This window comes from Rana temporaria, chromosome 3 (assembly GCF_905171775.1).
Source record: "Rana temporaria chromosome 3, aRanTem1.1, whole genome shotgun sequence".
NCBI lineage: Eukaryota > Metazoa > Chordata > Amphibia > Anura > Ranidae > Rana > Rana temporaria.
This window is the reverse complement of record NC_053491.1, coordinates 432,674,076-432,699,350: the sequence shown is the minus strand read 5'-3', so window position 1 is coordinate 432,699,350 and position 25,275 is coordinate 432,674,076. Positions and strand designations below refer to the sequence as shown.

The window sequence follows — 25,275 nt, the reverse complement described above, 5'->3', positions numbered from 1 at the left end:
TTACAGTATTTAATTTTTATTTTAAACAAAATGCACAAATACCTGACCAAAACCAGGATTAACTTTCAATTTATACATTAGCCAATGTTTTATCTTTATTATGGCTGTTTTCTTTTCGTTTTTAATAAAAACAGGGAGAGAAAAAAAAAAAAGAAAAAAGAAAAAGGAAAACAATTCTCAGATCATTGGAATCTAAAGAACACAGTCTTTACGGTGACAAAGTAAAGTTTCACCAATCCGAGCAGTAAACGGTATATTCCATCATAGGAAAAAAAAGTGCAGCAAGGAGCCAGAGTTACTGGTAGTATAATTCCAGGTTCATTCCATCGTGGATTTCATCTAAACAGTTAATGTTAAGGGAAAAATATCCTACACAATGCAAAGTAATGCTTTATAAACAAAAATATGAAAAAATAAAACTAAAGAGGAAATATTAAAAGCAGAATCAGGCACTTCAACAGGGCTCTCCATCCACACCTTTCAGTCTGAAACAAATAAAGGGAAGTCGGAGCTGCAGACCAGGCTTCATATACATATCTCTGCTAATAATCTGTTTCGATCTGCTGTGATCATAAACCATGAATCTCTTCAGTTGGCTCTCACTTCCTATAGAACATAGGCACACCCCCAGACCACAGGGTTTCACATAGTGTCTAAGCAGCCTATCGTCACAAAAGCACTGTAAAGTATGTGTCTGTACTGAGGAACTGGGTATGTGCATAAGCCAGGCATAACTAAATGGTGGATCGCGATCTGGACCGAGTCAATGTCTGATCAGGACCCCTGTGACCCACCCTTCAGTAGTCGCTCTGCCCACAGCCATCCCCACTGCCAGAGCTAACAGCTGGAGGCAGGACAGCTCTGAACAGAGAGTGGGGGCTGCCCGAGTTAACAAGCAGGTGATTGGTTGTGAGGATGCAGGGCAGTCATCACACAAACATGCGATTTGGACCTCTACTGGAAGAATATTTTACTGACTGGACAAATTTAATTTAATACCCCAGGCATGGGCAATTATTGAAGCTCCATGAACACAGCACATGGTAGGGATAGTAGCCGTTAATACTCACCCTTTTGCCTCCACCTATATGTGTTGGGCAGTCATAAAGGGGCTAAACAAACTCAAAAACAAAAAAAGCAGACTAGGAGATTTACATTCATATTCCCAGCTGAAGGTTCTCAATATTTGGAGTTCTTTATCAAATTCTTTTAGTATTTATAATAACTCATAACAAGTTTAGTTCATATCAACTTGTATATAAATTTATAAAATGCATTATGAATTTAAAATCATAGGGCCTAATCCTCAAAAACCCGGCGCAACGTAACTTTTGGCATTTAAGTTACACCGCAGCAAAATCTCTACCTAAGTGCCCGATCCACAAAGCACTTACCTAGAAATTTTGAGCGGTGTAACTTAAATCCGTCCGGCGCAAGGCGTTTAATTTAATGGGGCGAGTCCCATTTAAATTAGGCGCGCTCCCGCGCCGGACGTACTACGCATGCTCCCGACGTGCTTTGCGCGGTTTTACGTTGCGCCGGGTTTTGAGAATCGCGACGGGCGTAAAAAAAAAAAAAAAAAAAAGCGACGCGGGATAGAAGGGTCTACTTTTACAAGGTGTAAACAGTTTAGGCCTTGTAAAAGCAGCCCTAATATTGCGACGGCAAACTTATACTTACGGAGAAAAAACAAAGCTGAAAAGCTTTGTGGATCTCCGTAAGTGCTAATTTGCATACCCGAAACGGCATTTCGACGAGAAATGCCCCCAGCGGCGGCTGCGGTACTGCATCCTAAGATCCGACAGTGTAAGTCCCTTACACATGTCGGATCTTCTGTCTATCTATGTGAAACGGATTCTGTGGATCAGTTCCATAGATAGAAACAGGGATACGCCGACGTATCAGTAGATACGCCGGCGTATCCCTTTTGTGGATTACCCCCATAGATCTCAAAATGGCTCAAATGTAACCAATGAGGATAATGTTAACAACAACAACAACTTAAGAATTGTAAGAAGCATATTGCATTACCAAATAAAGTGTTTTTTTTTTTATCCATTGTTAACAGTTGCTCCTGTTATGCAACTTAAAAGTCATTATTATTATTATTATTAATAATAATAATAATAGAATATTTTTAGAACAGTTTTCGCTTTATAATGAATTGTATGATTTTTCCTTGTCAAAAAAGGTTTATTGATTGCACAATAAAATGAAAGTACATTGTTACATATACAAGGAGATCACCGTATATAAAAGCTCTTTTGTTAAACAATATAAATATATGTAGGTACCATAGTATGTTTTGTTTGTGTTAAACTTCATCACACACAATTAACTGCTCTATGTTACAATATTCATACTAACATGATAAAGTTACAATATTCATACTAACATGATAAAGTAACTTTATCATGTTAGTATGAATATTGTAACTATTAATACCCAACAAAGGTTATCCTAAAAGACTTTGTATATATGTAAATCTACCATGTATTGATATAGATAAAACACATTTTATACATTAAACTTAAAAAGAAAAGAAAAACAAAAAAATAGGAGAAAAAAGGGGGGGGAGAGGGAAAGAATAGTGAGAGAGTACGTTCACAAGGTCGGTCCAGGTACCAGGGCGTGGTTCAGTAGAGTTATTCCATGTATAAATAGAAGTGTGGTTACACGGTTTTATTAAATAATCAGTTACCATGGCTGAAGGACTGAATCATTACAATTTGGGGGTAAATTAGTCTTTATCCATGGGTTCCACATTTTCTTGAATTTCAGTATATTGTTACCTTCAATAGCTGACATTTTAGCATGGGACATTGCAGAATTCATTCTGTTCTTAGTTTCAGCCAATGCCAGTATTGCTGATTGCCATGCTTTCGCCATTGTTTGCTTAACAGCGGTTAAAAGTTGAACAAAAAGCTTAAATTGGGAGAATGTAAGATGATGCGGTTTCAGATTAAAGTAATGCTATGGCAGGGTCTGGTGCTAGCGGCTTTTGGAACATTTTGTAGGCCAGTTCAAAGATTTTCCCCCAAAAGGATTGTGCTATTGGACATGTCCACCATATATGCAGGTGTGTACCTGTATCTGTACAGCGCCTCAAACAGAGGGCTGAATGATTGGAAGTGTATTTAGCCACTCTGGCAGGTACAAGATACCAGCGTGTAGGACTTTATCATTTGCTTCCGTAACATTGGGCGAGGAAGATTTAGTAGTTAACCATATTCTGGACCATTCTGTATCATCCAGTTTTCGTCCCAGATCTTCCTCCCACTTCTGGACATATGTTAATTTATCAGGTTTTGAATTGGTCAAAAGTTGTGTATGCAGAGATTATATCATTCCTTTAGCAAGTGGGTCATTTTGCACATTGATTCAAAAGTGGAAAGGTGAGGTAAGGGCGATTCAGCATTTGTGAGGGGTGCACAAAAGTTTTTTTATTTGTAGATATCTGAACAGTTCCGACTGCGGTAAACCATAGCTTTCCCTAAGTTCCAGGAAGTATCGGAATGACTTTAGGAGTGAAAAATTCATGGTGCATTAAGAGGTTGGCATTTGACCAGGCTTTAAATGATTTTGGGTAAATCCAAGCTGGGTAGAAGGCAGGATTTTTGATGAAGGATAAAGGGGGATTATGTTTTGATTGTAGTTGGTATTTTGTTTTCAGGCTGTCCCAAAGAGATGCAAAGTATTTAGTTATAGGGTTGCTTAGTGTACGATGGTCTTTAGGTTGGAGCCATAGTAAGTTAGAGATTGAGAGTGGGTCACATTCCAACGCTTCTTTTAGTACCCATAACAGGATTTCCTTTTTTATACGATTCTTGGTGATACTGGCCAGGTGGGCGGCTCTGTAGTAGCTGGCGAAATTGGGAAGACCCAGCCCTCTGTTGCTTCTAGGGACAAATAATGTATGTGCCGGTATGCGTGGTTTGATAGGGCCCCAGACAAATTGTGTTATTCTTTGTTGCACCAGTCTTAGATAATAAGGACAGGATAGAAATTGGTAATACTAGAAACAGGTATTATAGTTTAGGTAAAATGGTCATTTTAGTTGCATTTATTCTTCCTATCCAGTATAATGGGAGTTGCGACTATTGCTCTAATAAGGTCGTTATTTGTTTCAATAAGGGGGGGTAATTGGCTGAGAATAGATCTGTATGAGAGGCTGTTCGATGGATTCCTAAATATGGGATAGATTTGTCTGCCCATATAAAGGGGAGTGCAGCTTTTGCTGGTATCAATTCTGCATCAGTTAATGAGATATCGAGAGATAGGCATTTCTTGGGGTTAATGGCAAGGCCAGAGATTGATGCAAATCTACTTAACATGGGCAAAAGATTAGGGCCTGAAATGTGCGGGATGACAGGAAAAAGAAGGATATCGTCCGCGAATATGCAAAGTTTATGTTGCAGACCTACTTCAATGTCCGTAATTGTGAGGTTGGTCCTAATGAATTGAGCTAAGGGTTCTAAAATAAGAGCGAATAAGAGGGGGGGGGGGGTGGATAGTGGGCATCCCTGTCTTGATCCTCTTTCGATATTGAATGATTTGGATTAGTATCCTGCTTATTTTATGTATGCCTCAGGCTTATAATATAGTGCCGTTATCCATTTTATGAAATGCGGGCCAAATCCCAATTTTTGTAGAGTATTGCAGGTACGGCCGTGAAACCGTGTCGAATGCCCTCCAGTGATAGAAAGCAAGAAGGGATACAACGTTTTTTGGCGATATGTGCCATTAGCACTGCCCTGCACACGTTATCGCCCGCTTGTCTATGCGGCATAAAACCTACTTGATCTTTGTGTATTAAATTACATGTTATTTGGTTAAGGCGTTTTGCTAAAACTTTTGCTAACAGCTTAATATCTAAATTCAGCAAAAGAAATGGGGCGATAACCTGTGCAGGAGGTAGTGTCGGAATCATGCACACTATTGCCATCAAAGATTCTTGTTTGAAAGAGTGGTCATCTAACAATACATTAAATGCGTTGGCTAGGATAGGGGATGGAAGTTCTGTGAATGTGTGGTAATATAGGGCAGAATCACCATCCGGGTGGTCTTTTGGTTCTTCTAGGAGTGCTTTTTGATCATGAGATATGTTTGGTAAAGTGAAATTGGAAAAGAAGGATTCAGCTTTGATATCATTAAAATTTTGAGTTGATTTATATAATGATGCTAGATGTGTTTTGAATTTATGCGTTTTTAGCGGTATACGATTAAATATATATATGGAATATAAAAAATGTTTCCATAATAGCCAGGCTCAAAGTTACCAACCAATAGAGCACTAAACCAAATTAATTTGTCTAGCTGTATGCATTAAAAACAGAGGTTTAGTTGCATGTATTTGCAAATACCTGTGTGAGCTGCAGGCCGCGTCAAGGCACTCCGTGTACTGCAGTCCCAACTATGAATTTTAAAGTCTCCTAAATAGGAGCACAGGAGTGCTAATCAATAGATAGGGGACAGGTGATCACCTAAACCCGCCCCTACCTATAGTTGGTCTAGCAAAAAAGAGCACTGGAAAAACAAAAAAGAGATGCAAAAAAACTAAATACCACCAAACTAAGGTGTACGTTTATGAAACAGAGAAGAGCTGAGATCCTGATGATCATGGCTGATCTCTCAGGTGTGCCAGTTTATGAAGCTGAGATGAGATGTGGAGAACATGTTTTTCACTTCTCATCACAAGACACACCCTTCTGTCATTTACTTTTACACAGATGACCAGTTTATGAAGGTGAGATCTGAGGATCTCACTGGCTATCTCTGTAAAATATCTCTGTCCCAGATTCTCCAGCTCAGAGGTTGAGAATATGGGTGAGAAGCTGCTGTGATGTGAAGAAGGAGGTTTCTTTCCTCCTAATATCAGCAAAAGCAAGCTTAAAGATTGATATAAATAATAACTATATATGTTTATTTATGTATGTATGTATATAGGTGATTATATATATATTACACATTCACAGTATAGTTATAATGTATTTTCTTTTAGGACCCATTCACATCTGAGCAATGCCGAATTGTTGGCAGAATTGTGCAATTATTTCCACGTTTCCAAATTGCTCTAAAATTCTGTCAAAATACGCAATGCGTTTTTGGGTGCCATTCATTGTTAATGGCACCCCAAATGCAGTTAGCAAACATGCATTTTGCCACACATTTTGTCATTTGGCAAATACTCTAGCAACTTGCCAAAATGCGCATTGAAAAAATGCATAATGCAAAATGTACATTTTGGTGCTTTTTTTAACATGTATTTTGGCTCATTTCTTTACCTGCGTTTTGGAGTGCGTTCCAGAAACACATGCAAAATGCATGATATGCTTGCGGTGTCATTAATTGTTAATGGCATCCAAAAAGTGGCTAGCAAATGTGTGGTTTGCCAAAATACGCATAAAAAGCAAGTCAAAATGCACGTTAAAAAGGTGTCAAACTATATGCTAAAAAAAGCGCCAAAGTGTGCATTACAAACCATACCAAAATGCATCCTAAAATAACCTGTGCCAAAATGTGTGCTAAAGGACCAAAATGTGTGTTTAAAAAAATGCACAATAAAAAAACCTACGGCCAGATGTGTGTTAAAAAAATATGCCATGTTAAAAAAAATGCCAAAATATGCATAAATAATGCCAAAATTAGCAATTAAAAACACACATTTAAACAATGTGCCAAAATGTGTGTAAAACAACAGAGTTAAAAAAGCGCTTATTATTTTCATGTAATAACACAGTCTTTTTAACTTTGGTTTCACTTTTAAAACTCAGCTGCTCTGTAATCACACAGGTTTCTCAGGAGATCACAGGTAGCCCCTCCCTCTTCTACTCAGATCTCAGGTGTTCTCAGAGGAAAAACTTCTCATCTCATCTCCTTCTGAGAACAAATGTTCTCTGCTTCATAAACAGGGTGCCAGAGGAGAAGATTTTTTTCTGAGAACTGCTGAGAACTGAAATGAGATAAAATATCAATGTTTGATAAATGTACACCTAAAGGCGGACCTGGGTCAGCTAGTCAAAAAATGACAATGCATAATTAACTGTCGGTGGTATATCTGTTTAGGCACTTTATTCTACTCCTGAAACACATCTCCATCCCTGGATAGTGTTAAAAAAAGGGGGGGGATAGGGTTGGGACTTTACATGAGGCATATGATAGAACTACCACAGGCCTCCATCCCTGTAAATGGGGTGGAGGCCTGTGGAGATGCGTTTCAGGAGTGGAATAAAGTGCCTCCACATATCTACCACCGACAGTTAATTATGCATTGTCATTTGACTAGCTGACCCAGGTTGATGTAGTCCGCCTTTAGTTTGGTGGTATTTTGGTTTGGTAGGCATGTTTGGTTCCACTCTTGCATCTCTTGTTTTTCCAGTGCTCTTTTTTGCTAAACCAACTATAGGTAAAGGCGGGTTTAGGTGATCACCTGCCCCCTATCTTTTGACTAGCACTCCTGTGCTCCTATTTAGGAGACTTTAAAATGTAAAATTCATAGTTAGGACTGCAGTACACGGAGTGCCTCGACACGGCCTGCAGCTCACACAGGTATTTGCAAATACATGCAACTAAACCTCTGTTTTTAATGCATACAGCTAGACAAATTAATTTGGTTTAGTGCTCTATTGGTTGGTAACTTTGAGCCTGGCTATTATGGAAACATTTTTTATATTACATATATATATATATTTAATCGCAAACTGCTAAAAACGCATCTCATTTAAAGTCCCAAAACCTCCCCCCCTTCTATCCATTTACAAGGATGGAGGCCTGTGGTAGTTCTATCATATGCCTCATGTAAAGTTCCAACCCTAGCCCCCCTTTTTTTTAGTAATAATTATGTCTAGTGCGTTTATAGGTTTTATCTGCTGATTCTGTAAGAAATAAATCATATTCTATACGCGTTTTTTCCAATTGACATTTCGTGGTGGGTGGTGGATTGTTTTGAAATGAAATAGATGCAGCATTAAAGTATTTTTCTAGTTTTCGGGCAAGTGTTTTACGTTCCCTTTTGAACACTGCCACTTGTCTCTGTAGATTGCCTCGCAATACCGGTTTGTGGGCTTCCCAGAGTGTAAGGGGGGGATATATCTGGTGTGTTATTGTGCAACAAATATTCTTTTAAAGCCTGCTCAACTTTCTGGCATTGCAATAGGTGTTTTAGTATTATGTCCGGTAGATACCAAGTGGGATCGTGTGACTTTGTCATAGAGGAAGCTATGGTTGTAACTACCGCATTGTGGTCTGACCATGGGATGGGAAGTATATCAGATGCAAGTATCTCGGATATCATACCAATAGTCAAGAAAATATAGTCAATGCGGGTGATAGATTGATGAGAATGTGAATAGTAGGTTATCTTTTTTTTTATTGGATTGTTTTCTCTCCAAGTGTCAACCAAGTTGTTTTTGGAGAAGAGCTGAGAGAAAGACAATTTGGTCGAGGTATTGCGAGGTGTGTAGGGCGATTTGTCTAGAAATGGGAAGAGGAACTTGATTAGAATCTCCGACCATAATCACTGTTCCAATTATGTGTGTATTCACCACTTGCAAAAGAAGTGAGGAAGGAGGAAGGATTTTTGTTAGGGGCGTAGTATGAGACAATAGTAACTGCCATAATCGATCATATGTCCCCGAAGTATTATGTATCGTCCTTCTGGGTCTTTGATCTCTGATAATAAAGTGAAAGGGGTGGATCGGTGGAAAGCTATAAAAGAGTCCCCCTTTGTTTGGAATTTGCAGAGGCAGTAAAAATTAAAACGGGTAGAAAGGGGACATATATTTAGGCGTGGAATCATTGGTGAAGTGCGTTTTCTGTAGACATACGTTATGTGCCTTACGTGCATGAAAAGTGCGAAATGCTTTGGTCCTTTTTTGTGGTACGTTTAAACCCTGAACATTCAGGGAGAATACATTTATCAAAGCCATGGCAAATGATTATAAGGAGTGAACTTACCAAGAAGTATACAATTATGGAATGGTGGGGCAACCTGTGTGAACTTTAAGGGTATAATAGAAGAAAGAGATCTCGTAGTATCTGAAGTGCAGAGGAGGGAAAAAAAACAGATGCAAAAAAGGTTAACACAAATATTGCTTGGTTTGAGACAAGTAGGAATGCAAAACATTCGAGAAATTCAAAAAAGGCCCATGATAAGGTATGAGGGGAAAAAACGCCTACGTTGGACTCCCACATAATATGTGTGGGTGAACGAGGTAGACCAAAGAGGGGGCACGGGTCATCAACATGCAGGAAAAAACCCTATATTAAGGGCATCAATAAGATGCATATATTTCGGGTAGCAGGTAATTTTGAAAAAAAAAGTTACTATTCTAGGTATTCTCGTGTAGTTGCCTCAAGAATGTAACATATTTAGTTAACTGGTTCTACTATCTAAAAGGCACTTTAAACAATGGTATCAGAGGAACTTACTAACTGGGTTAAACCTGGAGTAATAGTTGGGATTTAAAAATTCTTAACTATTCCATATATGCTTCAATAATATGCCTAGGGCGGTTTCTTTCTATATTAACCATGTCCATATTCAAACTATTATATTGGACAGCACTATAAAGATTATCTTATCTTGGGGCAAGTATTAACCAATTGAGGCCACTTGGGGTAATGGGGTTATAAGAGGCTAGTGGTTAAAATAAAAAGGGATTGTCAGTCTACATTTGGATTGTATAATTGTAGATTGTTGATCTGTCACGGTTTCTGGAATTTCTCTTACGCGTAAATTGGATCTCCTGGCCCTACTTTCATAGTCCTCTAATGTAGATTGGAGTATTAAATTTTCCTCCTTTAAATTCTCAATTACAGTCATATTATCTTGTGTGTTCAGTTCTATTTTATCCATTTTTAGCTCCAATGCAGCAGTGCGGTTACCCAGCTCTCCGATTTCTTTAATGAGGCTGCTGGCTATCTGTTCAGAGGTCCGCTTTAAAGCCTTATGGAGCATTCTCTCAAACTAATGTAAAAGTGCTGGAGATGCTGTGGATATTTGTGAGGGGTTTTGCGAGGGAGATAGTTCGGGTCCTGAGTCAGCAGGGGAAATTAGCTGGGTTACTTTTTGCCTATGAGAACATACCGAGGCAGTGAATGAGGAGGGAGCAGCCTCCATTTTAGCTGCAGTGCGCCCCTGTTAAGTCTTTTGTGAGGAGAGTTTTTGATTTGCCATGGTTCCCTCCTAACACCATTGTGGTGGCCTAAAATAATATCTGCCTGTTCCCTGGTACAAGGGGGTGCTGAGGGATACCTTTTTGTCCCTTATTAAAGTGTTTTTTCCCCTCTGTGGAGCAGAGCTCTAGCTCTCCGTGTCTGTCCTGCTAGACTCCGTGTGGCTCCTCAAATTGTATGATTTTTATACAGAAGTTGATTTTCAAGATCTTCTTGATTGTATATGAGCCTTGTTTGGCTGTACTTTTCCTTTGGATCAGAGGAGTGCAGATAGGTTTTGCACTCCTATGACCCGCTTTCAGCAGACAGCGGGCCCGCTGATGGCTGTCGTCTCAGAGCCGGTCTAGGCTTCGGAAAGATTGCGACCATATGTTCGGGATCCAACCAAAGGCCTGGAGTGGATCCCAGCGAACTGATAAGAGCCTGATCCAGCAGCTCTCGCCCCCTCCACAGGCCAGTGCTCCACTGAGCGCGTTGGAGAGTGGGGTTGCCGGCAGAGAGCCAGTGACTGACAGTCACCAGCTCTCTGCTCAGGGAGCTATGACAGATCGCTCGCTTTTCAGCCTCATGCCGCATACACACAATCATTTTTCAGCATAAAAAAAAAAAAAAAAAAAAAAACTTTTTCAGCATGTCTAAAAAACAAAAGTTTTCCCGACTTCATCATTAAAACGATGTCGCCTACACACCATCGTTTTTAAAAAATGATCTAGCAAAGCGTGGTGATGTACAACGGCACTTTAAAGGGCAAGTTCCACTCGCTTTTGGGCTGCTTTAGCTGATTCCGTGTTAGTAAAAGACGATTCGCGCTTTTTTGTCTGTTACAGCGTGATGAATGTGCTTACTCCATTATGAACGGTAGTTTTACCAGAACGAGCGCTCCTGTCTCATAACTTGCTTCTGAGCATGCGCGGGTTTTTTTCTTCGTTTTAGCCCACACACGATCATTTTTTACAACCCGAAAAACGACATAGTTTAAAACGTCGTTAAAAAATGCAGCATGTTAAAAAAAAAAATGTTGTCGTTTTTCAGAACCTGAAAAATTATGTGAAGCCCACACATGATCATTTTAAATGACGTTTTTGAAAAACAACGTTTTTTTCTCCCATGCTGAAAAATGATCCTGTGTACGCGGCATTAGAGCCAGCAGGGGACAAATGTAGCATCGGACTGATACAGTATCCATCTAGGCAAGTATGATTAAAAAAAAATAAAAAAATTAAATAATTCCCATACTTCCACTACTTTGAAGTCCCCGTCTGACCCACCTTAAACGGGAAGCAAAAGCCAGATAGGCTCCAATTTTCGAAGCAACAAGTTGGCCGTAAATGTCCTTCACATGCTATACTCCCCTGACTCTCCAACAACCAAAGGTTTGACGTATTTGTACTTAATCTATACAACATTATGTATAAAAGGATACAGTCACCGAGTGTCACGTGGTCCTTAAAAATCGTGTACCTGAAATGAAGATTTTAACAAGTATAAGATATGACATTTTAAAATACAATTTTTTCTAGGTCCCAGCATATACATTATATACATGATGTTTCCCTGTGCTCACCATTTCTTTAGCACTATTTTGTCCCACCGTGTGCCTGTCTGAGCTGCAATGAGTTTCTTCAGATCCTTGATGGAGTCTTCTGAGCTGGGCAGGAAGTCAAGGAGTCACTGGAACCAATTGTTTCAAAGCCACAGACTGCTGCATCACATCTTTATTGAAAAAAACTTTAGCAAAAAAAAAAAACCCCCCCACAACCTCATTATTCTGAAGTGCTGCTTGTATGGAACTTACATCACACAGCAGAATATTACCAGTTTTCCACCAAGCTAGACCAGGGTTTTCATTACACAGAAATGAAAATTCTGGACCGAAACCGAAGATTGCAGGATGCACTAGGCTGAAAACCCAAAATGGACAGTTTAAAAAAATAAATACAATTTGTATTCTATTTGACTTTTTAATTAATAGTTTTTGAAGAGCTTTTGCACCCTAAAATGCATTTACATTCAAGATGATGCTGCTATAAGACCAACAAACAGCACAAAACAGATTATTGCGCACACATGCAAAATGACATTTATCCTGCAAGGCTATTTAAAAAACCATAACATAAAAATAAAATAAAAAAATACAGGGTTTTTATCACACTATATGGTCATATAGTGCCAAGCCCACTTACTCCGCTGGAGCACCCCTCCCCCTCCTCATTACCTCTTATTAGTGGCCACCAGTGCATAGGAGGAATCCCTTCAGTTCTCCCACATAGAGGAGTTTGTGTCCCATGGATGAGACGCAGGTTCTTTCATTCTATTACTAGGGTAGGACCCACTAATTCGGGGTACTGTGTCCCAGTAAGTGGGCTTAGCACTATATGACCATATAGTGTGACCAAACCCCCGTATGTTTTTAATATGTTCAGGTTCTTTTAAATAGCCTTGCAGGATAAATGTAATTATTGCATGTGTGCGCTATAATTTGTTTTGAGCTGTGATTAGCTGTCACATGACAGAAACATACCAATCAAACAATGACTGGGAGCTGTCCATGGCAGTGAGCATAGGGAACATGATCATATTGACTGATGCAAATATACAGCAATGTTTCTCAACTCCAGTCCTCAAGTACCAGCAACAGGTCATGTTTTCAGGCTTTCCATTATTTTGCACAGGTGATTTGATCAGTTTCACTGCCTTAGTAATTACCACAGTTGTTTCATCTGACCTGTTGGGGGTACTTGAGAAACATTGATATATTATATAGCATACGAGTGAAAGTGCTGTGTAAACTGATGGTGCTATACAAAACACCTATAATAAATTAGGGCTGTGGAAATTAACTATTAATTCCTCGATTAATCTTAAATTTTTTTGATCGATCAAAATTCTTTTGATTGGTACTCACCTCTCGGCCGGCTTCCGGGCCTTCAGGGAGTTCCGTCGGAGATCCGGTGACGTCATGGACACCGGCGGGGCTTGCTGTGTCTTCATATCTGCATGCCGGCGGGACCTTACTATCTGCCACGCGCAAGGGCTGTTACACTTCCCTCTATCAACCTGGGATTCTACAGCCATCCACTGGGAGTTGTGATAGTTCCCTTCACGGTACATCTACATGCCGACAGACTGATGTTAACCTCTCCTCATCTGGATTCAGCAGTGGTATCGTTGTACACATTTTTATACCAGTATCATACTTGGCTACATGTTTTTATGACTGCTTTTGCTACCGTATGGTATTATGCGCACCATTTTTACAGTTAATATAGCTACATCGATTTTATCTCCAGTGCAATATTTATTTTGTTACCTAATAATGCTATTTCCCATCGAGTGCTGCCTTTGTGTGTTTTTTGTATCCTGCTATCCATTTTTCCAGTGGTTGGTAGCTGCACTGGGAATAAGCCTGCAAGGAGAACAGCTAAAAGTAGTTGGGTTGCGTTATAATTAATCGAAATTAGTCGATTAATCGAACACAAACATTTTAATCAGTAACAGCCCTATAATAAATATTTATGCCCAGCCAGTAGGCTGAACCCCCCCACAAATGTGGTGGATGGAGGAATCCCCTCTCCAAACCAAGACAATGGGGGTTATTTACGAAAGGCAAATCCACTTTGCACTACAAGTGAAAAGTGCACTTGGAAGTGCAGTTGCTGTAGATCCAAGGGGGACATGCAAAGAAAAGAAAAGAAAACCGCATTTTAGCTTGCACATGATTGGATGATAAAATCAGCAGAGCTTCCCCCTCATTTCAGATCTACCCCTCAGATTTACAGCGACTGCACTTCCAAGTGCACCTTCAGTGCAATTTCAAGTGCACTTTGCACTTGTAGTGCAAAGCAGATTTGCCTTTTGTAAATAATCCCCATTGTGTTCCGACAGCAGCACCTGCCACTGACAGAATACACGGATCAGTGGTTGCAGCTGCCAATTATTGGAAATTTACCAATAATTCTCTTTGACAGAAGTCAATTAAACAATTAGAAGTGGAATGTGGAAACAGAATGTGAAATAATTTGTATTACATATTTAGAAGATTCTACAAAGGAGTACTAGTGCAGTTAATACTACACGTGACATCAGCAGCTGTAATTTTGTCACTGGCATCTAATGTCTTAGGCATAACAGCAGTTAAGAGGTTAAACCTTAGATGGTGGAAAGGGTTCTGTACTGTTACAGCAGTAAACATTTCAGGTGCCTACTAAGGATGAGCTCCGGCGTGTTCGCATTGAACACGTGAGGAGCCTGCCAGGAAGACGGCACCCGCGCTGCGCTAATCACAGCCAGGCAGACATTTCCCGATGCTCGGCTGCAGAGATCGGGAAATGTCTGCCTGGCTGTGATTAGCGCAGCGCGGGTGCCGACTTCCTGGCGGGCTCCTCACGTGTTCAATGCGAACACGCCGGAGCTCATCCTTAGTACCTACGCATGAAAACATCAATTGCGATATGGAACGCATATGAAATGCGTTACATATTGCTGTGCACGCCGGAGTGTAGAGGTCGACCGAAATGGGTTTTTCTCTGGCCGATGCCGATATTTAGAAATCGCGGCGGCCGATATATGATGCCGATTTATTTTATTCCCCCCCCCCCCCCTTCAACTCATAAAATCTAACAGTTAGTCCCCTTTGGGGGTTTTTTTCAGGTGCTTTTGGGTTAAAAATAGCACCTGTAAAGTGCCTGCAAAAACGGCTCCGCTGCAGTCTCAGTGTAAAAGCCCGAGTGCTTTCACACTGAGGCGGTGCGCTGGCAGGATGTTAAAAAAAAAGTCCTGTAAGCAGCATCTTTGGAGCGGTGTATACCGCTCCTCCACCACTCCTGCCCATCGAAATGAATGGCACCGCTGCCAAAGAGCCTGCAAAGCGCTTCTGCAGTGGCGCTACACAAGAGCATTTAACCCCTTCATCGGCCGCTAGCTGGGATATAAGCGCCCCGCTAGCAGCCAAATAGCGTTACTAGAATGACAGTCCAGTGTGAAAGCAGCAGAGTTCCGCTGAATTTTTTTTTAAAGTCAGCAGTAGGGTTGTACCACTTTTTTAGGCCCGAGTACAAGTAACGATACTTTTTTTCCATGTACTCGCCGATACCGATACTTTTTTTAATGCCAAGTGTCAGTTCGACTGATGGGCACTGATAGGTGGCACCAACTGATGGGTGGTGATAGATGGCACTGACTGATGGGCACTGATAGATGGCACCTATTAGCACTGGCACTGACAGGTGGCACTGATAGGCGGCAGTTATGGGCACTGATGGCACTAACAGGTGGCTGGCACTGATAGGCGGCAGTTATGGGCACTGATAGGCAGTGTTGTAAGTAACGGCGTTTAAATAAACGCCGTTACCTAACGATGCCCCTTTTGAGGGCAACGAGTAATCTAGCCGATTACTCTTCCCCTCGCGGTAACGCTGGGCCCATTACTTGGGCCGCGTTACCGCAATTACATGTAGTACCTGTGTGTGTGTCGGACTCGGCGGCCATCCATTATTAAAGTGGAGTTCCACCCTTTTTTTTATGTTTGTCTGTGCTGCATGCTCTAATCTCATAGTGTTCAGAACGGACACATTTTATTTAATTTGTTGCTTGTAAATACCTTTATTTTGTAGTCCTTCATTACTTCCTCCTCCTTATTTGCCTAGGCTATGTGCAAGGGTTTCTGGGATAGGCATCATGTTTCCCAGTAGTCCTTGCAAACCTGACTGAAACCTATTACATTGCTTGTGCACTGAGCATGTGCGAGATATGCAAAGCTGAAATCCAGGAAGTCATACAGTCTGGCTTCATGATGCCCACACTTAAGATGGCCACCGTCTATTTCTAGATTATAAACGATCTAAATGCTGTAACAACCTAACAAAACGGACCTTAGTTTACAGACTAACTTTACTAGAATACATTAAGCTTGTGTATTACAGGGGTATTTATATTTAAAAAGTGAAATTGTGGGTGGAACTCCCCTTTAAAAAAGCGCTCCTCCTCCTCTGACTGTTCCGTGGACCGCGATAGGCGGAACAGTCATTTTCCCAGCAGAGCCTCCGTTTACTGTTCAGCCTATCACGGATACCTTCTCATCCTGGTGTCAGCTGCTCTCTCCCCAATATTACATTTAGACAATGCTGCTTTTATTATGAGGTGGGGGAGGAGCAGCTTCAGGTAAACATTATGGTCCTAGTGGAGTGGGCTCTCAAAGCTAGTTACAGAGAGCTACGGAACTGGAGAGCTGGCACTTATTCTGACCACGCTTTCATAGCTCAGCAGCCATGATAAACGTGCACACAGCATCCGCCTCTGGAGACCGGATCGACTGCAGAAAGGGCAAGAACATCGATTTTTGCTTTACAGGGTTAAATAGATTAGGTTTAGAATGTGGCAGAGAGCAGGTTTAGAGTTTGCTTTTGACTGAACTTACACTTTAAAGTAAATTTACCTGCAAAAAATAAATATTTATTGTTTTTTCTTTAAAAGATGAACTTATCCTTTAACAGAGCGGACGCCGGAGCTTGATTTGGCTGAACATCATGCGATTGTACTGAGCACTCAAGTGCTTTCCTGTGCTTAGCCCCCCCCCCCCTCCCCCAAAAAAAAACCTTTAAAAAAAAAGGTACAAGATGTAGCAGCATAGTGCTTTTGCTTTGTCAATTGCCCCCTATCTATCTCCTACAGCACCTGGTTGATCCTGCCTGGTCCTGACTTCCCCTCTGAGAGCTGACCACGTTTATCATGGCTGCTGAGCTATGAAAGCGTGGTCAGAATAAGTGCCAACGTTATTATTCCAGCTCTCCAGTTCCGTAGCTCTCTGTAACTAGCTTTGAGAGCCCACTCCACTAGGACCATAATGTTTACCTGAAGCTGCTCCTCCCCCACCTCATAATAAAAGCAGCATTGTCTAAATGCAATATTGGGGAGAGAGCAGCTGACACCAATGGGCGCTGCACGGACACAAGCTCAGAGAGCAGATTCCTCATCTGATGTATCTTAGATACGTCAGAGGGGATCTGTGGCCCCTCCTACTTGGCTCCATTAGCTCGGGATAAGGAAAGCAGGAAGGACACGTGGCCGTTAAAAAAAGAAAAAAAAAAAAAAAAACCACACACACACAGTAGGTTAATCGCCTACAGACGATGTTCAAACTATTGGGGACATTTGAGTTTACAACCACTTTAGGACAGCCCGACACCCAATCATTGCGCTTCACTCTTCACAGTGCAATGTTAAAAACACTAAAAGTTTAAATCACCATAAAGCCCCTTTAGTTTTTAAAGGCCCCAGATATTCCTAAAAGCACCTCAGATTTAAATAAGGTTTTGGTTACACTTTTTTTTTTAGCAAGAACAAATAGATTGGGACCCTGATTTAGTCCCTTGGACAAGTAGTTTTGTGTCCACACCCCCGGGAGGTGAATTAGCTGCAGAGAGCTGACAAGGGGAAGAGCAACTGCCATTCTCCTGGGTAGACAATTGTCAGCTCAAAAACATAAGTAGAAAGTAGATGTGTGAACTGACAGGATGAACAGGTATACTCTTTTTTTTTTTTTTATTCTCTACATAAGAGAAAAAAAAAAAAAAAAAAAGTATAACAAGAAACCCGATATATAAATACATAGAATTCGTTGAGATTGAAATTTTGGACAGGAATCCCATTTCAAATAACGACTTTGATAAGGATACTTGCATTTTACCCGGACTTTCTTTCCCAAACGGTCATTACACACCACCTCAATCATCGTGAGACCTAGCAATGGGGGGAAAAAAAAGAAAAGATACTGAATAATCAAATGCAGAGACAGAAAAAAGCAAAGACACACCAATCCAGAAGATATTGGATTAACCCTGTACTCCCCCTGTCTAAGTTCCGCACATGATCAGGACTAAGGAGCTTCCATACCTCAAGTCCCCCCCCCCCCCAAAATATGTACACGTAGGATTACATCATCAATGCTCAGGCAATGCACTGACACCTTTGCTGCCGTTGTGCAATGTGTTGGGTGTCCAGTGTATTCCTGCACCTTGAAGGAGGGTTGGGCTCCCTCCAGTCATCTGCCCTTCATCTATCCATCAGAATACATGCGCCCCCACTGTGGAGACTCTCCAAATTTAAAGTTGGGGTCTGCAGGATACAGGGTGCCTTGGCGGGGGCCTTCAGAATATGCATGCATTTGCAAATGTGTGCAACTAAACCCCTGTGTTTAATGTATACTGTTAGACAGGGTAATTCGGTTGGTCGCAGGCTAGTTGGTAAGTTGAGCTTGGAAATTCTTTCGTTTTTGATTACATCATCAATGCTCATTGCCTAAACCCGGTAAAAATGTAAAAGTAAAGATGCCGAGCATGCTAATGTGTTTACATATGACATCATCCAGAGTCTTATAATCCAACAGAGGGAAGTTAGCGGTGGATAGCACCAGCCCGTTCACGCAAACTGATATTCCCATTCCTAGCCCCTGTCTGAACTGTATGTGTAAACCTAAATACAGGGTTAACCTCCTCCTCCTCCTTCTGACGGTTGGCTCTTGGGAGGTGATCACATGCCCCCCCCCCCCCCCCAATGCATGTTGGTTGTTCTTACTAGAGAACCTGTTGCGTTACCTTGAATGGGCAAGAATATGAATTACCTTGAAAGCGAGGAGCCAGGACCTTGACACTACTCTGACCCTTTGTTTCCTGAAGCCCCTGTGTTGGGCACTTTCACACTGGTTCGCTTCAAAACTGCCAGTAAAACGCCTATGCATTAATGGAGCATTTTTTGCAGCGCTTGCGGTGCAGTTTTTAATGGACGCGTTACTCAGAAAAACTGCACCAAAACTGCTTAGGTCCCTTTCACACGTGTCGACTTTTCCTTCGACTTTGGACATCAGAGTCACATGACAAGTCATGCCCCATGATTCGCAATAACCATTGAGATATGTGCGACTTCAAGTCGCACCAAATTCAAAGTAGTCCCTGTTCTAGTTTGGTGCGATTTTGATACGAGTTGAGGTCCATGGACCTGAAGTTCCCTAAAAAACGCAGCAAAATCGCAGCTGCAGAATTGCGCGACTTTCAAATCATGACACTGTGAAAGGGGCCTTAGTGGGGACGTTTTTGAGGCGGTTCCCATTCATTTCAATCGAGAGGAGCGTTTTTTTTTTATCTCCCCAAACATGCTCCAAAGATGCTGCAAGCAGGATTTTTTTCACCGCAATGGAAGCACACTGCCTCAGTGTGAAAACATTTGTTGATTTTAAAAGGGAAGAATTTTTGGAGCTTTACAGGTGCTTGTTTTTAATGCAAAAGCGCTTGAAAAAACTCCTCAGTGGGAAAGGGCCCACTGGGGTTGATTTATTAAAACTGGGGAGTGCAAAATCTAATGCAGCTCTGCATAGAAACCAATCAGCTTCCAAGTTTATTTTTGTCAAGCACAAGCTGACCTTAGAAGCCGATTGGCTACCATGCAGAGCTGAACCAGATTTTGCACTCTACAGTTTTAGTAAATCAACCCAATTGACAGGTATCATCAAAAAATCATCACTTCAAGGCTTATAGTTTTGAAATGGTCTAATGGTCCATTGAAGAGAGAAAAGTATTACACAGAATATTGGGTAGAATTAAAGAGAGTCTGAGCCTACTCCTGATACACACAGCACACATAAGCTGCAAGCCGTATATCCACAAAATACTCCATAATGTGGAACTATACTCACCTCCTCTTCAGCACCGTTTTATCCTCAGCTCCCTCACCTGCTGCCGACATCTTTTGCCAGTCTTCTTCTGTATACCTATCTTTGGCTGCGCTGGGATGACATCACTCCTGTGCATGCACAGTTCATTCATTCATCTCAGCAGAAACCAAAGCAAGCATCTCAACCTCAGTACAAAGGATCAATATATTTTTTTGTAAATGTAACTTTTATTACATATGCTTTTCTGTACACAGAACAAAGACACTGCTGAGCATGCGCAGCTCAGATTACATTCCAACACAATGTCTGTGTACCAAGATGACTGCAGTCCTGCACATGCACTGGAGTGATGTCATCCTACTGCTGGTCAATCAAGACAGTTGCAGGCTGGCACATGGAAGAGGCCAGGGAGAAGATGCCAGTGAGGAACATCACAAGTATTGGATTGTTGAAGCAGAGGTAAGTATTTTGGAGTTTTTTTATTTCGCTTTAAAGCAGTAGTAAGGTCTGCTTTTTTATTTATACCTACAGGTAAGCTTAGATTAACGTAATTTCAAAGTCGTTTTTTTTCTTAAAAATAGCAAACACATTATACTTACCTGCTCTGTGTAGCGATTTTGCACAGAGCAGCTCAGATCTGCCTCTTCTTGGGTCTCTCTTCGGCTCTCCTGGTTCCTCCCTCCTGTTAAGTGCCTCCACAGCAAGCAGCTTGCTATGGGGGCACCTGAGCCGAGCCGCAGCTCCCGGTGTCCATTTAGACACAGAGGTGCGGCATGGCCACGCTTTCTCTCTCTCTCTCCTCATTGGCTCACCGAATTTGATTGACAGCAGCAGGAGCCAATGGCATCACTGCCAATGGGGAAAGAGAGTCTTGGGCAGAATGCTTTCTGCCTTAATACATTAAGATAAGAAACGTTCTGACTTTACAACTATTTTAAAGGGGTTGTAAACCCTCAGGGTTTTTCACCTTAAAAAGGAGTTGTAAAGGAATTTTTTTTTTTTTTGCTGAAATGACTGTTTACAGGGTATAGCAGGGGTTGACAAATTTGCTTGGAATCTAGGAGCCAGGTAAAAAAGTTAGGAGCCAGAAAACGCGCCCCGTCCCGACGAGCTTGCGCGCAGAAAGCGAACACATACGTGACCAGCGCCCCCATATGTAAACGGTGTTCAAACCACACACGTGAGGTATCGCCGCGATTGGTAGAGCGAGAGCAATAATTCTAGCCCTAGACCTCCTCTGTAACTCAAAACATGCAACCTGTAGATTTTTTTTAAACGTCGCCTATGAAGATTTTAAAGGGTAAAAGTTTGTCTGCATTCCACGAGCGGACGCAATTTTGAAGCATGACATGTTGGGTATGAATTTATTCGGCGTAACACTATCTTTCATAATATTAAAAAAAAAATGGAGATAACTTTACTATTGTCTTATTTTTTAATTAAAAAAAGTGTAATTTTTTCACCAAAAAAGTGCGCTTGTAAGACCGCTGCGCAAATACGGCATGACAGAAAGTATTGCAACGTTTGCCATTTTATTCTCTAGGGTGTTAGGATAAAAAATATATATAATGTTTGGGGGTTCTAATTAGAGGGAAGAAGATGGCAGTGAAAATAGTGAAAAATGACATTAGAATTGCTGTTTAACTTGTAATGCTTAACTTGTAATACCAACGGCCACCACCAGATGGCGCCAGCTCACATCTGGTGGTAATAACGTGTAATACCAACGGCTCACCACCAGATGGCCCCAGCTCAAAAAAAAAACAAAAAAAAAAAAAAAATTTTTTTTTTTTTTGCCCCCCCTTCCAAGCCAAGTCGCCAGGGCCCCATTTCTAGTCGCCATGGCGACCTGGCGCCCGGGATTTGTCGAGCCCTGGGGTATAGAGACATAATAGTTAACTGATTGCTTTTAAAAATGATTTAAAATAGATAAAAATCAATCATATAATGTACCTGCACTTTCAGTTTCGTTTTTCATCTAGTTTCATGTTTGTGTGAAGGACAGAGACACAGAGCCAATACAGGGCAGTGTTTGTTTTTAAAATGAAAGTGATTGGTTCTGAGGGGTTTTAGACACACAGTAATCACACCTCCTTGATTAGAGACCACAGAGAGAAGCTCCCAGTACTTTTTTTCATAAAGAAACAGACAAGCAGGAAGTGTGCAGAACAGAGAAGGATTACAGCAAAAACGAACAATGAGGACATCAAACCAGGACTGCATTAGTGTAAAGGAAGCTATTTAGCTAAAAAAAAAAAAAAAAATCCTTTAGTGACCCTTTAATGCATTCTATGCATTAGGGTGAAAAACCTCCTGTGCTGCAGCTGCCCCCAAGAGCCCCCCCTTTTAATTAACTGAACCCAATTTTTCCAATGGCAGGGACGAGGATACCAGCTCCAGCCAGTATCTCGGGTCCTCATTGGATAGGTTGATAGCAGCCAGTGGCACCCACCGCTGTTAATGAAATCCAATGATGCGGGGGCGCCATGTCCTGCTTTCTGTGTCAATGGACGCAGCAGCAGGACACAAGTTCTCCCAGGGAAAGCGCTTCTCAGTGGGGGCACTCAAGAAGAGGAGGAGCCAAGAGCTCAGTGGAGGGCCCCCAAAAATGGAGGATCGGGGCCACTCTGTGCAAAACCCATGCACAGGAGGCAAGTATGACATGTTTGCTATTCAGAAAAAAAAAACAGACTTTACAACCCCTTTAACCACTTAAGGACCACCTCCTGCACATTTACGTCGGCAGAATGGCACAAGCATGTACAGGTACGTCCTCTTTAAGTGCCCAGCCGTGGGTCGCGGGCTCGCGCCCACGACCCGGTCCGAAGCAGCGGGACCCTATCGCCGCTGGAGTCCCGTGATCGGTCCCCGGAGCTGAAGAACAGGGAGAGCTGTGTGTAAACACAGCTTCCCCGTTCTTCACTGTGGCGCCGTCATCGATCGTGTGATCCCTTTTATAGGGAAACACAATCGATGACGTCACACCTACAGCCACACCCCCCTACAGTTAGAAACACAAATGAGGTCACACATAACCCCTTCAGCGCCCCCTTGTGGTTAACTCCCAAACTGCAATTGTCATTTTCACAGTAAACAATGCATTTTTAATGCATTTTTTGCTGTGAAAATGACAATGGTCCCAAAAATGTGTAAAAAATTTCCGAAGTGTCCCCCATAATGTCGCAGTTACGAAGAAAAAAAAAAAAATAAAAAAAAAAATCGCTGATCGCTGCCATTAGTAGTAAAAAAATAAAAATATATATATAAAAATGCAATAAAACTATCCCCTATTTTGTAAACACTATAAATTTTGCGCAAACCAATCGATAAACGCTTTTTGCGATTTTTGTTTTTTTACCAAAAATAGGTAGAAGAATACGTATCGGCCTAAACTGAGGGGGAAAAAAATGTTTTTATATATTTTGGGGGGATATTTATTATAGCAAAAAGTAAAAAATATTGCATTTTTTTTTCAAAATTGTCGCTCGATTTTTGTTTATAGAGCAAAAAAAATAAAACGCAGAGGTGATCAAATAACACCAAAAGAAAGCTCTATTTGTGGGAAAAAAAGGACGCCAATTTTGTTTAGGAGCCACGTCGCACGACCGCGCAATTGTCAGTTAAAGCGACGCAGTGCCGAATCGCAAAAACTGGCCAGGTCCTTTACCTGCCTAAAGGTCCGGGTCTTAAGTGGTTAATATCTCCTAAATGTGCTTGGTTTAGGAGATATTTACATGTGTAGCAGCCGGTGACATCACTGGTGCATGCGCTCTTAATGGATGGCATGCTGTCCACATAGATCTTTGCCGCGGCTGTCCCTTCCGTTGTTCCAGCTCAGTCAAACAGCCGGAGCCCAGGAATCAGAAAGGAAGAGCAGGTAAAAAAGGAACCTTTGTCACGGGTGACAGCGCATCACTGGAGGTATCAGTTTTAGGGTAGATCTGTCATAATGTGCTAGTATGTGATGCACACTAGCACACCATGTCAACATTATACTGCAGGGGCTCCGTTTTGTTTTGCGGTTTACTCCCACTTTAAGATTGTTACTTCCTTGCAATAGAAAAATCATACACTCACCTCTCTGCTGCAGCCTCCAAAACCCCTCTTCAATATTTGACAGCCCACCACAGGACTTTACATCATTCAGATCAGCGACCATAATAATACTTCCCTTGTTGGTGACAGCGGCAGTAAACTGTCATTGGTTAATTCCTAAGCACTTGCTCCTCCCCCACGTTCCAGCCTGTATTTGACACCAGAACTATGCTGACCGTGTCGGGCAGTCATTGGCGCCACCCATAATCACAGTCCTGCAGTTGTTGGCTCCCCCCACAATCGCAGTCCTGCAGCACGGAGCGTTCCAGTACTCGGCACTCAGCTGGATCCTGCAGGACTCAGTCCACACGGGATCCCACTTGGTCACCCCCATGTGACAGCAATCGGACCTTGTGATTGGGTTCTTAGGCATTGTGTACCCCTCCCCCCCTATACCCTGGTGAGTCTGGTAATTCATGGTAAGTATGAGCTCCGGCGTGTTCGCATAGAACACGTGCAGAGCCCGCCAGGAAGTGTGCACAGCGCTGCGCTAATAACAGCCAGGGAGACATTTCACAATCCCTGCAGCTGAGCATCGGGACAATGTCTCCCTGGCTGTGATTAGCGCAGCGCCGTGCATGCTTCCTGGCGGGCTCTGCACATGTTCTATGCGAACACGCCAGAGCTCATCCTTAATTAATGGGACCCGAGCAAAGGAGCCCCAAGAAGAGAACACCATTATCAGGACTGTAATATAGGGAACCTGTCACTGAGCCTGCCATGTGTAAATAGAGGCTCATTTATAAGTGACAGCACTGAGACTAATGATATTATAATGAGCTATACTGTGCCTAATACCATCTTCACACTGTATAATCATTCTCTTACCGGTCCTCCACCACAAACACCAAACAGATGATCCCTTCGCCAGGCAGTACGACTCTATGGTAACATCCGCCGGAATAGAGGCGCGCTGTGCGACACCCCTATCCTCTGTGATAAGCGCGGCAGGCGTTCTGCTCTATTGGAGGACCGCTCTATGGTTGGCTGTGGTCTTGTGTCTGTAGAACTTCCGGGCTGTTCCTGGAATGTACACCAGAGGGCGCTCACATACCAAAGAGGCGTCACATGTAGTTGTAGCTCTGTCTAGGTCATTTATGCAAATCAAAAAAATGCTGCAAGTAAGCAGACACTTGATTTCTGTGCTTTTATCAACAATTTTTTTAAAGGCTGTTTTATTTTTCCAGTAAGCAGTTGTAATCATACCTGCCAGTTTCCCTGTGATAAGTTTCACCGTGACTCAAAAGCGATCAGCCTTTGAAAACAATACTCTGTCATTGTTACGTGAGGTCGCCGGGTTCGCTCAGTAATCTCCATTCTTATAGGACAGCTCAGCAGGA

The 25,275-nt window shown here is 41.9% G+C and overlaps 1 protein-coding gene across 1 annotated transcript; it reads right to left on the bottom strand.

Annotated features, from left to right (window-relative positions):
• Positions 1-24,937, bottom strand: UBL5 (ubiquitin like 5). Its single transcript, XM_040346362.1, has 5 exons — positions 24,764-24,937; positions 17,850-17,913; positions 11,741-11,824; positions 11,600-11,637; positions 1-339 (listed from the first exon to the last, which is right to left on the bottom strand). The coding sequence occupies exons 2-5, from the start codon at positions 17,903-17,905 to the stop codon at positions 296-298; spliced, it is 222 nt and encodes a 73-aa protein (XP_040202296.1). The 5' UTR covers positions 17,906-17,913; positions 24,764-24,937; the 3' UTR covers positions 1-295.
• Positions 24,938-25,275: the final 338 nt, after the last annotated feature.

Coding starts and splice junctions, on each gene's coding strand:
- UBL5 (XM_040346362.1), bottom strand. CDS start 17,905: ATGATTGAGGTGGTGTGTAATGACCGTTTGGGAAAGAAAGTCCGGGTA. Junction 11,825..17,849: donor AAAGTCCGGGTAAAATGCAA/GTATCCTTATCA, acceptor CTTCCTGCCCAG/CTCAGAAGACTCCATCAAGG. Junction 340..11,599: donor CCACGTGACACTCGGTGACT/GTATCCTTTTAT, acceptor TTAACTGTTTAG/ATGAAATCCACGATGGAATG.